The 11,989-nt window shown below is 39.9% G+C and overlaps 3 protein-coding genes across 3 annotated transcripts; all 3 read right to left on the bottom strand.

The window, feature by feature from the left end:
- Positions 1–880: 880 nt before the first annotated feature.
- On the bottom strand, positions 881–5,588 carry LOC112465974 (H(+)/Cl(-) exchange transporter 7). Its single transcript, XM_025033806.1, has 12 exons — positions 4,854–5,588; positions 4,585–4,704; positions 4,226–4,424; positions 3,887–4,140; positions 3,636–3,813; positions 2,957–3,481; positions 2,713–2,882; positions 2,446–2,625; positions 2,155–2,364; positions 1,836–2,081; positions 1,682–1,762; positions 881–1,608 (listed from the first exon to the last, which is right to left on the bottom strand). Exons 1-12 carry the CDS (start codon positions 5,028–5,030, stop codon positions 1,507–1,509), a joined length of 2,442 nt encoding a protein of 813 aa, XP_024889574.1. The 5' UTR covers positions 5,031–5,588; the 3' UTR covers positions 881–1,506.
- An 80-nt stretch (positions 5,589–5,668) lies between these two features.
- Positions 5,669–7,497, bottom strand: LOC112466008 (intraflagellar transport protein 46 homolog). Its single transcript, XM_025033853.1, has 3 exons — positions 6,930–7,497; positions 6,578–6,769; positions 5,669–6,387 (listed from the first exon to the last, which is right to left on the bottom strand). The coding sequence occupies exons 1-3, from the start codon at positions 7,151–7,153 to the stop codon at positions 5,805–5,807; spliced, it is 999 nt and encodes a 332-aa protein (XP_024889621.1). The 5' UTR covers positions 7,154–7,497; the 3' UTR covers positions 5,669–5,804.
- A 789-nt stretch (positions 7,498–8,286) lies between these two features.
- On the bottom strand, positions 8,287–11,938 carry LOC112466016. Its single transcript, XM_025033865.1, has 4 exons — positions 11,856–11,938; positions 9,422–9,633; positions 9,114–9,283; positions 8,287–8,797 (listed from the first exon to the last, which is right to left on the bottom strand). Exons 2-4 carry the CDS (start codon positions 9,484–9,486, stop codon positions 8,646–8,648), a joined length of 387 nt encoding a protein of 128 aa, XP_024889633.1. The 5' UTR covers positions 9,487–9,633; positions 11,856–11,938; the 3' UTR covers positions 8,287–8,645.
- Between the last annotated feature and the right edge of the window lie 51 nt (positions 11,939–11,989).

Genomic DNA, 11,989 nt, shown 5'->3' with positions numbered 1-11,989 from the left:
TCGTCGTCGTCGCCGCCGATAGGCTGCGTGTGACGTGGTTGCGTTTATTGACCATAACCCCTTCCTACTGTCGTCCGCAACCTCCGCGACAGACAGGTGTAGGACGACCCGCGAAACTATTGACCGGTTTCTCTGACCGTTGTTCTGCGTCTTAAAGGCCGCCTCGTGCGCGTATATATCGCGCGCCAAGACGCCGACGAAGGGAAATCGAGAGAGGGAGAACGAGACGCTCCTCGGATGGAATTGAAGCGGCTCGACGTCCACCGCTGGAAAACGACACGCATTTTTCTCGACGACGAGACTCTCTCGTATCGGAGGACTTATATTTTCAAGAAAGAAAGAAAGACACGCCGGGCACATCCTCGTCGCGCGATGTGACGTTTTGCTGAAACTTGCGTGAATCCGAAGCCAAATGATACATGCCTTTAGAAAATTCAAACGTAAGCATTTTTGAGAAAAGTATGCGCGTTTAAGTCGTACGATTGACGTGAAGAATTTATGGATTGTGCAGGGCGATTTATAAATTGAGTCGATAAAGAGTCGATACTTCAAAGAATAAATTTGTTCGAAACAAGAAATTTATACGAATATAGCTTTTGAGTTGTAGAAAATTAACAGAAATTTAAGAATGTGTTGCAGTCGTGTGTTATAAACATCGAATTGAACTAAAATAATATTAATATCTCCTCTCGGAAGCAAGAAACATTATTTTTAATCTTCTAATAATTTAGAAAGATTGTGGTGTATGTATAATCCTTTTTACTTGTTTGATATAAATTTACTCCTTCAAGTATTGATATATGCGTTTTCGAATCATTCCGTATAGTTTCTGAAAGGTCAACACTACAATTGACATAGGGTTCAACGGAAACTAGATAAGATTGTAAAAATAAATAAATGTATTTTTCATTGTACAACAGAATACTTCGTTTTTTGTTTCAGGATACATATGTAAAAATTTGTAGTATATTAAGTGTAAATATCTCATCAGGGAGAATCGATCTCGACGGATAAAATATCAGCTAAAGCTGTTCGACATGTATATATCGTCGTATGAATACTATTTTCTGTTACTGTTAGTCATTCTACCCGTGTATCTTTTCTTTAAGCTTTGGTCATGGCTTGGGTGGGAATTATTTGTAAATAATTAAAACTTTCTATTATTAAAATATGAGCTAAATGGTACCTCAAGTTGCCTTATATGTACACACACATATACAAACATGTATAGAAAGATCTTGACGTACTTCTCTTAATGCAATTATGCATTTCTATTCAAGTCGACACAAACGTCGTTCTATCTTTTTTGGCAATGATTAACAAAGACAAAACGACACTTGTGTCGTTCGCTGGAAAGCTAGCCATAATCTGTCAAATTATTTTCGAGCCTCATTAGCGATATATGTGTGTATACATACATGTCTATCATGTAAAAAATACATTGTTACAATAGACTAGAAATTTTAAACGCGTAAAATTTGAGGAAAGTGGAGTTCTATAAAAAAATTAAATCTTGTTACTAATTAAAAGTTCGTCTAATCCCATTCTCCCACGATGCTTCCATATCCTGAATCTGGCGACATCTTTTCGAGTGATAATACCAATTACCTAGACGGAATACATGTATAAATTAAGTATGCAGTTCTTATGATAGATTGTAAAATTTATATCGGATTCTTACTTCATTGGTATCGTTTACTACTGGTACGTGACGTAATCCCAGTGCTCTAAAGAGCCTGAATGCTCTTGGCAGTGTTGCAGACTATAAGAAAAAAATTTTATATAAGTCTAAAATGCTTCTACATATAAAAAAGATTTTAACGTAGACTACTAACGTGTTGTATCGTATAGGGAGAAGGATTTATAAAGTGTCTCAGGTCAATCGTGTAAGTTTTCTCTTCGTCGGTGATGTCGACTTGCTCGATGGTCGGATACCTAGGGTACTCGTTTCTGAACATTTTTATGCTTAAAGATTTCTCCCAAAATTCCGCGTACTCATTAAACACTTTGTTTTTTAAAAGTACTATTAATTGGGAACGCAATATTAGACCTCGTAGTCGGCCGTACGAATTTATCTCGGCCTGAAAGAGCAATACAGTTAAAGTAAATGTACAAAACAATTTGAGACAATCAATGCTCGCGCATGCTTATTACCTCATCGCTACTTGGTGGGTCAACTACTGGAAATCCATTAAATGTAACACATTTCAGTAGCTCGGCAATGTGCCCGACATTTTCGACAGTCTTCAATGTCACGACAGGATGACTCATTATCTCAGTTGCGTAAATATTATTTGAGAGCGGAGGCGACTCCCACGGAAGTAATGGAATCCCTGCCATTTGTATGTGAATTTCGTAAATTCCCTGACAGATAGATATTTTATTATTAGGAAACGCATATGTATTATGTATGATATTTATAAATGTGGCGTGCAGGATACTTACCTCGTTAAAGAAATCGCCAACCCACTTAGCCATTATAAGGACTATTATGACAGGCAAACCAAAGTATATTCCCTGAGTTGCTTCTATTAAGATCGCAGTTAAACTTATCGTCATTCTAACTACTCCTCCTAATTGCGCGGCAGCACCTAACAAAGCATATTTGCCAGGATCTAATACTTCCTGCAATACGAAATTTGTATGTGTGAGCATAGCAATTGATATTTTACTCTGCACGTTGTGCGTTAACTTTAAATTCACGTCTCTTACACAAGTTGGGCACAGCTTCGCGAGACCCGATCCAATTAATCTACCCCATGCGGATCCGATTAATAGAGAGGGAATGAAAAGGCCACTCGACATTGACAGGCCGAAAGTCGCGGCAGCGAGAAAGAAATACAATACGACAAAAATGGCTAGCGTCAGATCATCGTGAGCTCCTGCAAATACATAATTTATATTGCGTTTGTTTTTCGATTATTATTATTATCATTGCCTGTTGCGTGTCGTATACCTTTGGGATCATGAAACAAGGATCGTACGCTGCTTTCCGGGGTTTGGAACCACAGAGAGGCGACCGCATTGTACTGCCCTTCCTCGCAATACATTTGAACCGGGAACTTAGTCGGATCGTTGCCTAATGGTTTGCAGTCATTGACAAAATATATCATCAGGGATCCCATCGTCGCGCTTAAGATCGCCACCAGGAGGGCCTCGATCACTTTCTGCCACTTTTGCGTCACGAATCGCAAACGAAAGCAGGTGATCTTGTAATTGACGTGGTTCCAAAGAGCGCCGAGTAATCCGCCGAACGTGCCCATCATCATGAACAGAGGTATCTCGTAGATTTGATACGGAATCGAGTCGAATTTTCCTAGATTCAGCAAGCCAGGATACGAAAGATCTCCAAGGTGTCCGTGGTACGCGCTCAAGATCACGTTCAAAGTGAACGTAGTGATCATGCTGGCAAAGAATGTTCTCCATGTGAGGCTTTGATTGAAAAAACTAGTACCCTCTTCTATACTAAATAAAACTCCACCTAAAAAGTCCAAGTTTATTTTAACTTTGCAGGTATAATAATTTATAGAAAAGAAAAATCGACTCCAGATTGATGAAAAATCTATCGTTAAAAGAAAATAATAGGAGGAGTAATGAGACACTATATATATCTATTAATATTTAATAGTATTTACCGATGGGTGCTCCGAAAGCCGCCGACACACCACACGCGGCGCCCCCGGATACGAAATCTCGTTTCTCGTGATCCTCCCTAAAATATTCGAATATTTTCAAATCTTTCTTAAAGGTGGTGCTTTTACCCTGAGAGATTCCCGCGGCTACGACGGCACCGGAATGGATCATAGGACCTTCCTAGAAAAAAAAAACAAACGCGAGATGCCGAATAATCCTGGACAATTGGAGAAAACGACGTTGAACAGCTTACCTTGCCTCCTGCTAGGCCGCCGACTACGGTGCATATAACACCGATAGTTTTCACAGCCAGAGTTTTAATGCGCACTACTCTCGGTATTTTGACTCCGTTCAAGTAACACTTTACTTGCGGAATACCACTCCCTGCGGCAACGGGCTCAACATAGGACACTAAGATAGCACCTATTAAAACTGGTACCATATTCAGCATTATCCACATCATGCATGGTAACCATAGACAGCCTTCTATCACACATTGGTCCACATCTATCGACACAAAGTATGCATATTATTTTATATACTATAAGGCACCATACACGTTTACGCGAATTGAATATAGTAGGAAACATACATTTCTTAAGCCAGCCATATTTTAAGCTACATAATTCCTCTATCAATATATCTACGAAGCACGCTATGAGAGCGGTGCAAATTCCAATCAGGAGAAAGATAAACCATCTGGCGAAGTTCTTCCTAACGATAAACTTGTATCCTCTCTTTCTCTCTTCGTCTTGTAGAAGGTAATTTTCGCACGGGTCATAATCCAGACTCTGGAAGAAAAGCATGCCATTAATTTATCTTGCCAAGAGAAGATAAGACGGTGCATAATATAACAAGTATCAAAACATAAACAGACGTATTTATATAAACGAGGTCATAGGATGGTTGCAATGGGTGCAACGATTAAAGATATAATTATTAAACAATTACCTCGTAATTGGTTGATATGAAATTAGTCGCCCCTGGAGTTATATCCCTGATATACAGCCTTCTGGAGTGACCTGAGATAGCCTCTATGTCGCTGCACGCTGTGTTAACGTTGGCGATGTGCTGTGTCGACACAATGAAAAGTACCCTATAGATTATCTACTTCTAGAAACGACACACTTGCTAGAATCATTTTAAAATATTCATCTGACAAGCCCAAGAAACTGTCACACAGAAAGATTAATGAAAGATAACCAGAAAACGCCACGTACCGGAAATCGCACGGAATCGATATTCTCGTTGGAGTATGATGCAAAATTGTTTCTTGGTTCTAAAATTGTTCTAGGCTTGATCAGCCTTTCTCCATCGCCCTCGTCGCAGTTATAAACATCGATGCTGTCATTGTCTCCTCTATTGTTCTCGGCACTGGTTTGCGTCGACGGATTCATTGTTTGCGAGCGACTGAGCGATAAAATTTAGGAATCGGCTCTTGGCCACATCTCTTCTCTCATTCACGCTGAGTCCGCAGCGGATCACACCATGCCATAACGCTGACGTATGCAGGAGTGTACGAGAGGCATGTGACACGTATAAGCACACGAGGAGAATAATATTAATGAATATATGGTGCACGACTGAATCGGCGGTGGGTATGCGCGGTGACTCATTGCTACGCAATTGCGGAAGCACAGCGGTGGCGGCGACGATGACGGCAACCGACCGACCGACCGATAAAACGGGCGAGCATGACGCACGCGTGTCGTTGTCCGATTTCAGGCTGGAGTCTGGACTGAGGGAGAAAGAGAGGAAAGGAAGAATACGCTGACAATGCTTGGCGATTCCAAGGGTCGAGGTCATTCGAGGCCGCGTGCGTCTCGGGGAAACTGAGAAACGCGATAAGCGAGGATCGAGCGTTTCAGAGCTCGGATACTCTGCAGAAATGCCACACTTTAGCGAGCTATCCATGCATTCATAAAATTATTTGACTGCAACTTGTGGTCTCGGTTGGGCGAGAAGAATCGAGAGGATACAAGGAAACGAGTACTAAGCATATGTCAGACAAGATGTTTGAGATATTGAGACACGATTGCAACTGTTTACAATCATTTATATAGATACCAATATGAATTCATATAGAGTTATAAACATAAATATACTAAACGTGACTCTTAGAGCACTCAAGCTGTCTCTTAACTACTTATATACAGTCCGATTCACTAATGCTAACTAAAGTTCCGGCTCTCGACATTTCTGATTTCCAGGTACAGCGTGAACAGCGTGTGGAGGGCCTCCAGTCGGGCGTTCTCTCGCGTAGGAATGTCCAGAAGGTTGCAGACCACGTCGACCAGTTGCGGCAGGTCGCAGTCAAGCTCCGATAAATCCAGCTGCACGTCGTTGAGCTTGTCCTCCACCTGGGGCGGCCACTGCTGCATCAATCCATCTATATCCGGCATCGCGCGGTTTAGCTGCACGCCTGGCAAATGTTTACTTCTGTGCAGCTGATTCATATCGTCGATCCATTTATCGATCGACTTGCTGTTCTTCTCGGCGTCTTCTATCCTCTTGACGACCGCCTGTCTCGCAGCGGCGCCGGCGCTCCTGGAATGATTGCGCAGCTGCAGGTGCAGCACCGCCGGATCCGACTGATCGGTGCAGGGCTCATCCAGCACGGTCAAACCGACCTTATCTTCGACCCCGTCAGGCCTCGGCACCTTTATGAAGGCGTCTATGTCGCCGACTGCTGGTATATAATCAGGAACGAATGGCATCAGCTTGTAGTTGAGCTCGATTCTCTGTGGCGCGTACCTGGATAGATTGACGATCGAGATCAATCGTTTTTGGTTGTGAGAAAGATAAATCAAATGTTTGAAAATTCGATAATTTTTTATTATATCTAATTAATTTTATTATAATACTTTTTTTCTATTTAATTATTGTTGCTCCGACTTGGCAAATAAATCTGTAAGTTTTAACAAAAGGAACGTCAAATGCTTGCCTTATTATGTTTTGGAACAGTTCCTTGACCTCCGTCGAGGCCTCCAGGTTCTCGAATTCCTTAGGATCGTACAGGTCAATCGGCTTCGCGACGCTGCTACCCTGTATATCGTCGTCGTCGCTCTCCTCGCTGTCCGAAGGATCGCTGCCGATCCCCATTGATTTCTCAAAGCCGACATCGTTGTTCGAGTATCTGCCGGATTAAAAGATATTATTTGATCTGTGTACATCTCGCATCTATAAAATACAACAATCGCGCGACGAAGAAATGTGTTACAGGAAAATTCTACGAAGCCGACGTCACTGGATGCGCATTATTGTCAATTAGCGTATCGGTAATGAGCCGTGATTACCTCCTGAATTCGTGCTTGTTGCCACGCGGCGAGTTGGACACCAACGTGTTTGTGCTGTCGCTCGTCACGCTCCTCCTGGTCCTCCTGGAACTCGCGGGCCTGCGGCTCACCGGGCTCTTGATCTCCTCGGCGTTACGTACCACGATCGCCTCGTCGAATTTACCGAACGTCGGGATGTCGCGCGTTCTCTCGTCCTCCTCGTCGCTGCTGTCCTTGATATCCATGGTCGGCGCCGAGGAGGGTCCATCGGCGCGTCCTTCGACGATTGCTCTTAGAGTCTGTATGACGACGAGCGTGAATAAACCAGGGAGCGAATTGTCCGATGGCTCTTGTCGCGATCCAGATTTATAGCTAGTAGATTTATGACCGTTAAATGTGACGGGAAGGAAAAAGGAATAATACTCCCCAGTTCGATCCGTCACCCTCACGTTGGGCAATGACAGCGGTTTGTTTCCTTAACGTTGCCATAGTTTCATCGATTGGGATCAGCTGTTCAAAGAACAAGCATATGACGAGTTATTTGACAATAAGGATTAATATGTCAAAATATGTATCAAATAATAATGTAATTTAATTCCGCTATAGTTATTATTAATATATAATTTAGTTTGTACATCATTAATATTAAATTAATAATACAAACGTAAAAATTCGAAAAGCGTATCCTAATTTTTAAGTCGTCTGTAACGTGTCTTAAATATAGTTATAAATTTATGCAATGACTTTCCTACAAAATAACTCTAACGGGTAATTCCTTTCCGGACGACATGTTTTTCTTATCAATAGGAATCCCCAGTCTCGTGGCAGAGTTTAAGATGAATCAGATTGTACCTCGCAACCACATATTAATCGGATTCAACCGCGACAATTTATTGCTTATATATCTTGCAATAATGTACTTATATTATTCGTAAATATATTTACAAAAGTTGCAGCATGAAATCTGACTGTGTATTTTTCATCTTTTCATTTCTATTTTTTACAGCAATATTACACGAGCGATTTATATATTTTTTACCTTTTGTATATATATTTTTTATAATGCCAATTATTAAAAAATTATAAGATTTGATGGAATTTTTCTACCGCGTGTTCTTTATCGTAAATGCGAGTTCTTAAATGGCTTCGATCGTTTTATCGAACTTAATCTTTATATACGTAATCCACATGATCCAAACGCGAAAGACACTGCCAGAAGAGATAGAGACGTCTAGCGTTTTTATGGCAGGTAAGACAAGTGCAATAAATCGCTGGTGCAACTCATACGTCTCGTTATCTATATACCGATAACGTACTTATATGCCAAATGGGGTGATCGCCGTTAAAAATGCCGAACCAATCGGTAAGAAGTCACAAGCTGTCATAAAACGTTTATTAATGCACGTTATAAGTCGATTATAAACATGTGTAATCCCATTCATAGGGATTATATCCGGTAATATCGCCGGCGCAACGCGTATAAACATTGATAAAAATATGTAACCAGTATAAAAACCAGTCTCGGGAGAATTGCCTGGTAAAAGACTGATACAAATAACAACAAGGAAAACGGTTATATAATCGTCGAAAATAGTTATAATTATCAAAAATTGCCGAGAAATGCTCGAGGAAGCCATCGCAAGCATTTTCAGACGAAGAAGATGCTTTCATCTTGAATTAAGCGACGAATTCTCTCAAGTTGTTACGAATAAATCCCTTCGACGTCGATTACTTCATCTAAATCGGATATTTTCCATAGACGTGACCGCTTCTGGTGCGCCTTATCAACCATTCCCGGGGTGTCATTTGAGAAACCAGACGACCCGCCTGCGTCTTCTGAGAATGCTTAATGCAGCTAGAACGCGCTTTGTAACTTGAGATTCTAGATTCTAAAGCAAAGAGAGAGGAAAAGGATTAACTTCGTGAAATAGGATCCTATCGAATCAAGTCTATCAAACACTTGCGTTATCTCACACATCGCGTATCTCGCGATATCGCGCGACATAATGTTGAAAATATAATTTGTGTTACTGCAGAAAATTTAGGAACTTTAAAAAATGTCAAGAGCAAAGAGCACAATTTGTCTCGTCTCGACTAAAAAAACGAATTGTGTATATAGGGATAATCGCAGTCGTCTCTTTTCAAGGACAGTGTTACAGAGGACTTGACGTTAATTGATCTGTTTCTTCCGTGAGAGATCTTTACGTGGTGACACCCTGGTATTTGAGATAGCCGGACGCGAGATATTCTGCATCTTGGAAACGACATCGTGCGATGGATGAATCGAGTCGCCGCAAGCGTTGAAGCAGCTCGTTAATCCCACGGTTTTCGAGTACCAGAAGGACGACGGATCCTCTTCAAGAGCCATAGAAATCCTATTAGTCGCCGAAGCACCGGAAAGAGATCTCAGTTAAATCTCTAACTTTTGATTAATCATTATCAAGTAAAATAATTTCAATTAAATTAAATTCATTCTTCCCTTCTCAAGTGATTATCGGGCGATTAAAACTTACATCTCGATGTTGCTCGTATCGTAGCTCGACACTCCGCTCTTGGGAGAATTCGCGGATAGTATCATGAACGCGAAGAGGAGCCCGCAAATGGCCAGGAACACGAAAAGGTCGGCGACGGGATGCTGTGACGCGACGGCTCGTATTTTCGAGCCCGCATTACCTAAATCCTCCTCCGCAGGGGCAAACCACGTATACTCGCGGAAGACAAAGTCCTGCGACACATAGAATTACGAGTGTAAATCGAGCACACATTGCATACGAGAGATAAAAATTCGCATAATTCGTCGAAACGACCTAGTCGTCGTCGGTCAAGGTAACAAGCATACAATAACGTCGACATAATAATGCAATAGGAATATTATTGTCAGTTTTTTTTTTATTGTAAGCGGGTTAGATGTAAAGAACGTACTCTCAAAAATATCAAAATTTGGATAATCAGCCGGATAATCAACTGGACCAGGTAATACATGCCGCTCAAATTGTCCATAATCGACTGTCATTCACTGATCGTCCTCGAACGGCTCGAACCGATTTAAGTATTGCTCTCCGAAAATATATACGATTTTCCGTCGTGTCATTCTCGTCAGGAAAAAAAATTGCTCGATCTATTAATTAAAAGTCTGACAAAGGCATCGCGACATCGAATCGATAGTCATTTCCATACGTATGGACGTATGCGGATAATGAATCGTGTCCTTATAATATCTAGTTTGATCTAGATACACTATACGCGTATTATATGGAATATTGAAGCGAAATCTTTAAATAATTATGGCAAAGACAGTCGTATGCGTTTATGTTTCTGATTGTTCCAATTGGAATTAATTCTATCCTTTTATCTATTTATATCTTGTAAATGAAATACTGTTATTATTACATTTACATAAAGGTGCAGCTTGAATAATGTACGATGGTACAAAAAAACGCATTCTATACAATTTAATACAGATGTGCAATCGCTAATCACTACAGAGATGGACTATTTTCATCATTTTTCCCGATAAATTAATACATAAATATCAATATAATTATTTACTGTGACTTATCATAAGTGCTGTTTAGCAAAAAGTCAATAGAGAGATACGAAGCATGACTTCGACAAATTCCTTCGAGCTTCGTCTCGTTAATCAACGTGTCAATTTACTTATCCAATTTATTCGTGGCGGATAATATGTGTCTAATGAGAAACGCACCTTATGGATGAGCTCATTGTGAGTTTCGCAAATTTTTATAAACCACTACGCGCGTCACAGCTGTTCTGTTTACGTGAAAAAGATTGCAACGACATTTTCCTGGACGATTTTCAACATGAAGGCGGTACGATACATGATGAAGAAAACACTGAATATTCAAGAGAATGACCGTTGGCTATTTTAAGCGATCTCGTTTTGTACGGTGACATTAATCAACCGATGCTTGATTTCCCGGTGATGGACACGTGTCTCGTTTTATTCTTTTCCTTTTATCAGAAAAAGATTCGTAAATGTAATCATACGATTGTATATATAGTCTTTATGTCTTTACGATCTTGACCTAGTCTCGTTTCTGTTTAGATAAAGCAATCCATATATTCCCCCCTTTCCCTCTTAAAGTATTTACACGAATACGCACTGTGTAAATGTTTATCCATTCTACAATGCGATTGACCAAGATAATTCAATTGCGTAATTAATTTTTACAATGGCGATCAAAAGCTCACCTCGGTATTTTTCGGAAAACTAATTAAGAAATAAAGCACATCAAACAATGACAATAAACTAGTTCTGAAATTATACTGGCTTGAATTTCTATTTCCACGCATTCTCTTAGATGACTAATTATTAGTTTGAGATTATCTTCACTTGTTAGTTTTAATAAACGTACTGATAGAGATAATTCATTATATTCCAAGAAAAATGTATAAATTTTATTACTTTCAACAATGCCTTAAAATATCTATGTCAAGTATTAAGTATCATTTATGTCAAGTGTTTCTTTTAAAGACAATTAGATAAGAAATTCAACAAAAATTGAAATACGCGTAAAATTTTCCATACTCGAAAAATCTTCAGATGATTGCTTCGAAATTCAATTCTAGTTTCGCATTTTTTAATTTTTCACTTCTTATCTAATTATCTTAGAAGATCACTAGTATAAGATCACTTTAGAAACGCAATTCAAAATTAAATAGAGTAAAAATTAAATAATATAATCGTAAAACACATACATATGTATGCATATATTATACTATAATTATGAGCATATCGTTATATATCTTTAAAAATATCAGGACTTTTATTCACGAGTTCCAGAAGGACACTTTCGGCGAATTGTAGTTCGATTAATAGGAATCACTTTCGAGCACGGAAAGATCTTGTTGATATCTACGTATTACCGAGTATGCTACGAGAGATTCTAGAAGATATATCTAAGAACTTAAAAAATGCTGGTTTACCGCACTTGTCAGGAGGAGGAGATGAAAGACGCGGCACGTGATACACGTGAAATAGCGTGTGTGCGGCACGGAGAACTGGTATCTAATCGAAGGACAGCTTTATCCGACTTTATGCGGATTTCTTGACCAATCGA

The sequence above is a fragment of the Temnothorax curvispinosus genome, unplaced genomic scaffold, assembly GCF_003070985.1.
Source record: "Temnothorax curvispinosus isolate PA1 unplaced genomic scaffold, ASM307098v1 QBEX01001516.1, whole genome shotgun sequence".
In the NCBI taxonomy this organism is placed as follows: Eukaryota; Metazoa; Arthropoda; class Insecta; order Hymenoptera; family Formicidae; genus Temnothorax; species Temnothorax curvispinosus.
Note: the sequence above shows the minus strand (reverse complement) of the source record. Positions and strands in the feature narration are given on the sequence as shown.